The following is a 5,565-nucleotide window of genomic DNA, read 5'->3' on the forward strand; positions in this document are numbered from 1 at the left end:
ATGGAGTGATATGGACAGAGGTCAGAACTCAATGACCTGAATGAATAGGAAATGACAAAATGGAGAGAGAAGGCAAGTGTATATATTGTTCCCATCAGAGTCTTGGCTATGATTGAAAATAGAGAATCTACTGACCAGAAGGGGGATACAAGGTTGCACAAGGAGTGCCATATTTTGTGTAAAGTAAGACCAATTGGTGCAGGTGGGAAAGTAATGATACATCTTCTTTACATCACTGTTCCTTGTGATGCTGAACACTTTTAAAGACTGAACACTGAGCTAAAAGGAACCTTGGTGGTGATCCACTCTAACCTTATAAATGAAAAAAATGAAGCCCAGAAAAGGAAAGGGACATGTGCTCAATGTTGGCCTATAAAAACATTCAAATCATTTTATTCCCCTTGGATTTTCTTTTCATCACTCTTATTTCATAAACTAAGTACCATTCCTCCTAGTTCCTTATTTAATATGTCTAACTTTTTATTTTGTAATAATTATAGATTTACAGGAAGTTGCAAAAATAGTACAGTGAGTCCCAGTACCCTTTACCCAGTTCCCCCCCAGTGGCAAGATCTTACATTACTATAGTATAACTTCAAAACCGACATATTGACAATGGCACAATACTGGTAACTCGACTACAGACCTTATTCAGTTTCACTAGATTTCACATGCATTCATTTGTGGGTGTGTGTAGGTCTATGTAGTTTTAGCATAGATAATGTAATCAATACCATAATCAAGATACAGAACTATTCCATCAGCACAAAGGAACATCCTGTGTTATCCCTTTATAGTCATGCATATCCCATACCCCCTCCAGTCCCTATCCCTGGCAATCATTAATCTATTCTTCATTTCTATAATTTTGTCATTTCAAGAATGCAGTCATATACTATGTGACCTTTTGAGACTGGCCTTTTCATTTATCAAAATCCCTTGAGGTCTACCCAAGTTGTGTATATCAATAGTCGTCTGTTTCTCTTCATTGCAGAGTAGTATTCCATGGTACAGATGTTTGGTTTAATCACTCATTCAACTGCAGGACATCTGGGTAATTTCCAGTCTTTAGCTCTTACAAATAAGCTGCTAAGAACATTTGTGTACAAATTTTTGTGCCATCACAGCTTCTCATTTCTCTGGGATAAACATCCAGGAGTGTAACTGCTGGGTTGTATGATACATGGATGTTTTTTATTAGAAATTCCCAAACTCTTTTATAGAGTAGCTGTACCATTTAACATTCCTATAAGTAATGTATGAGAGATCCAGTTTGTATGCTCAACAGTGTCTGGTATTTCCACTACTTTTTCTTTAGCCATTCCAATAAGTATGTAATCATAATTCATTGTGGTTTTAATTTGCATTCCCTGATGACTACTGAAGTTCAACATCAAATTTTCATGTGCTTACTTGCCATCCATATATCCTCTTTAGTGAAATGTCTATTCATGTCTTTTGCTCATTTTCAATTGGATGGTTTTCTTATTGTTGACTTTATATAGTCTAGATTGATCAGACATATGGTTTGCAGATAACTTCCCTCAATGATTTCCTCCTCTTAAATTTTTACAGAGCAAAAGTTTTTCATTTTGATAAAGTCCAGTATATTGTTTTCCTTTTAGGACTGTGCTTTTGTAGTGAAGGCCAAGAGCTTGTTGCCTAGCCCAAGATCCTGCTGATTTTTCTGTTTTTTTTCCTAAAAGTTTTAAAGTTTTACATCTTACATCTAAGTCCATGATATATTTTGAGTTAATTTTTGTCTAAGGCGTGCAGTTTAGGTCAAAGTTCATTTTTTTGCCTATGGGTATCAATTGCTCCAGCATAATTTGTTGGAAAGACTGTCTATCCTTACTCCATTGAAATGCTTTTACACCTTTGGCAAAATTAGTTGGGCATAAACCACACTGTCTTGATTACTGTAGCTTTATGGGAAGTCTTGAAGTCAGGTAATGTGAGTCTTCCAACTTCTCCAAAATTGATTTAGCGTAATTAATTTTATACCTGGATATTTTCGTTTTCCCTATAGGGAAAGAAAAGAATAGAAAAGAACTGTGGCTGTGGGAAATTAAGGAAAATACAGCATTTACACTCCACATGCCCTATCGTAGTGGTTTTTAAACTTCAGTATGCCTTAGAATCAGCTGGGGAGTTCATGAAGATTTCTAGGTTCCACCCCCAGAGATAAAGTCTGACCTCCAAGTGATACTCATGCAGGTGGACTACACACTGAAATGTGAAAAACAATAATCTAGGGAGAAACAAGAAGAAAAAACAAAACCCAACCCTTTGTCACTACTGTTGGGATTGTTTTCTTCCCACCTCCTCCAATGCCCACTTTAATTTCCAGTATGCAATAGGCTTGACTCTTTTCTAAAGACACACACTCTCTTTTCTAAAGACACACTTACCTTATACATGGAAAGAATAATGCAACAGAACTTGTTAAAACATGATTTTTGTTACATCCTAGGTCCTTAATGTTTCTGGAAAAACATACTTATATTATAATGGAAGTTCCTAGGTAAATAGGATCTGCTCAACAGGAATTTGCTTCAGAGTCAAGTATGCTAGAACTCATCTATTTGGTTAGAAAGGGCACCCACATAGATTCAACCTTTGATAGGTATCTTAGAATACCTAATATTTTAGAGATCAAGAAGACTTCAAAGTTAGTGAGTATTAGGGAGGGCACATATTGCATGGTGCACTGGGTGTTATACGCAAGTAATGAATCATGGAACTTTACATCAAAAACTAGGGATGTACTGTATAGTGACTAAGATAATATAATAAAAATATTATTATAAAAATATAAAAATTTAAAAAAATTAAAATAAAATAAAATAAAATAAAATAAAATATGCTCCTAGGACATTTTATTACAAGATGTCCTTGCCAACATACCTTCCATAGCCCTTAAAAGAAAACTTTAATAAAAAAAACTTTAATATTCTACTTAAAGAATCTTTATATGCACTTTGTAGGCCAGTTACAGGTAAGAGGATTCACTGAGTCCTAATGAAACTTTTTTTTTTCAGGAAGACACCTTGTGTTTATTGCATTATTAAAAATTCATCCACTGGGAGATAAAGAGAGCTGCTCCATTGTCCAACTACAAATGAGGTGGGTGAATTTTTAGACCATGCTTAATATACAAATTGAAAAAAAAAGTTTGTTTACCCCATTGTTTATTCTAGAGAAGAAAGTTCTTGCATAAGCTCCTCCTTTTCTTGTTGCAACTCCTGCAAATGCTGTTGGTTTTGTTCCAGTCTGTCCTCCAACCATTGTAGGAGAGGCCCACTGACTGCTGACATTTGACTGCACAGATTCTTGGTAAACACTTCAATAGGAAAAACACAGATAAGATAACACTCCACCACCAATGCCTCCCCCCCGCAACTGTGGGCACATAAAGAAGGAGTTGGAGCAGGAGGTAGTACTAGCAGATGATTTTATATCACTAGCCAGGAGAAAGACAGGAATGCTGAGCAAAGAAGACACCTATTTTGAGGCCATCCTGAATATCCCTAGATCCATAAGCCAGAGGGAAGCCTGGCTATGCAGAAAGCAGAAAGATAACCAGCTCTTTACTCCCTTATGCAAAAGGGCTAAGTACTATAGGTTTCTTTCCCCAACCCTTAGGCCTTTGCACAGTGTACATGACAAATGACCATAAACCTTAGTGAGCTAGAACTCTGCTTTCTGCAACTTAGTTTTCCACAAGTCCACTAGGAAAATTACTCAAATGTTTTGTATATTTAAGAAATAAATACGTTAATTGAACTCACCTGAAAGCTACTCTTTTAAAATGAGGAAAAAACAGAGAGATGAAAAGCAAGGGACTTACCATCTTTCATGTTCAGCTTGATGGTGAGACAAAGATTCTATAGTACTCATTTTTTAAAAAAGGTTTTACTTATTTATTTATTTGACAGAGAGAGAGAAAGCACAAGCAGGGGGAGCATGAGAGGGAGAAGCAGGCTCCCCACTGAGTGGGGGAGCCTGATGCGGGGCTCAATCCCAGGACCCCAGGATCATGACCTGAGCCAAAGGCAGATGCTCAACGAACTGAGCCACCCAGGAGCCTCTATAGCACTCATTCTAAAACAAACTCTGCCTAATGGAAATACCTTTTTCTCCTTCATGATACATGACTTACTGAGGGGCACCTGGGTGGCTCAGTTGGTTAAACATCTGCCTTTGGTTTGGGCCATGATTCCTGGGACAGAGCCCTGTATAAGGCTCCCCGCTCATCAGGGAGCCTGCTTCTCCCTCTGCCCCTCCACCCTGCTCGTGTTCTCTCTCTCTCAAATAAATAAACAAAATCTTTAAAAAATATATATGACATTGATTTTTTTAACAGTAATTTTTTATTATGTTATGTTATTGAAAATGACCATTGTAATACTGTGGGGTATATCTTCCAAGATATATGTATATGACATATGTGTGTACATGTGTGCATTTGTATGTATTCTTTTAGATAAAAACGGTATGATTTTGGATGTTACTTTTTTACCACATAACAATGACATCTTTCTGTGTCAGTAAAGATCTGGCTTTCCTTCTTAAGGGCTGCACAATATTCATCAAAATGGATGTACCTATTTAAAGATTTATTTATTTATTTTAGAGAGACAGAGAGAGAGAAAGAGCACACGAGAGCAGAGCAGGGACAGACGGGGAGGGAGAGGGAAAGAGAGCCCCAAGCAGAATCTACACTGAGCATGGAGCCTGAGATTGTGACCTGAGCTGAAACCAAGAGTCAGACACTTAACCAACTGCACCACCCAGGTGCCCCATGGATGTACCAATTTAATGAGTCTTCTACTGATGGACAATTCAGTGGCATCCATTTTTTTTGCTACTATAACGATTGTGCTTAATATCCCTTTAAATTTATTTTTGCATACTTGTCCTACAAATTTTTGAAGGATACATTTCTAGTGGTGGAATACTAGATTCAAGTACATGCATATTTTATTTATTTATTCATTTTTTAAAGATTTTATTTATTTATTTAACAGAGATAGAGACAGCCAGCGAGAGAGGGAACACAGCAGGGGGAGTGGGAGAGGAAGAAGCAGGCTCCCAGTGGAGGAGCCTGACGTGGGGCTCGATCCCGCAACGCTGGGATCACGCCCTGAGCCGAAGGCAGATGCTTAACCGCTGTGCCACCCAGGCGCCCCTACTGCATATTTTAAAATGGATTAGCCAGTATTTTTCAGATTGTGCCAAATTATACCTCCAGGAACAGTATATGGGAGTGTTCATTTCCCCCACATCCTCACCTAGTTACCTCTCAATTTAATCTTTGCCAAAAAAAAGGTGAAAAACTGCCATCTTAATCCATACTTCTTCTAAAGATATTTATGAACAATTTGATTTTTCTATAAAAGTCTTTCATTCCTTTTTTTAAAAGATTTTATTTATTTCAGAGAGAGAGTGTGCACATGAGTGGGGGGAGGAGCAGAGGGAGAAGCAGTCTCCCCACTGAGGAGGGAAACCCAAAGTGGGGCTCAATCCCAGGACCCCAGGATCATGACCTGAGCCAAAGGCAGA

At 37.8% G+C, this 5,565-nt stretch overlaps 1 protein-coding gene across 2 annotated transcripts in view; it reads right to left on the reverse strand.

Annotated features, from left to right (window-relative positions):
* Positions 1-369: 369 nt before the first annotated feature.
* The window catches only part of BRCC3 (BRCA1/BRCA2-containing complex subunit 3), a 64,372-nt gene continuing 59,176 nt past the window's right edge, over positions 370-5,565 (reverse strand). For both annotated transcript variants that reach the window (XM_040626582.1, XM_040626580.1), the window contains 2 exons: positions 3,184-3,343; positions 370-2,023 (listed from right to left, as the gene is read on the reverse strand). In XM_040626582.1, the coding sequence (XP_040482516.1) occupies positions 3,192-3,343 (152 nt within the window). In that variant the 3' untranslated portion in view covers positions 370-2,023; positions 3,184-3,191. The remainder of the gene's footprint in view (positions 2,024-3,183; positions 3,344-5,565) is intronic.

Source organism: Ursus maritimus, assembly GCF_017311325.1.
Source record: "Ursus maritimus isolate PB19 chromosome X unlocalized genomic scaffold, ASM1731132v1 scaffold_X1, whole genome shotgun sequence".
NCBI classification, from domain to species: Eukaryota; Metazoa; Chordata; class Mammalia; order Carnivora; family Ursidae; genus Ursus; species Ursus maritimus.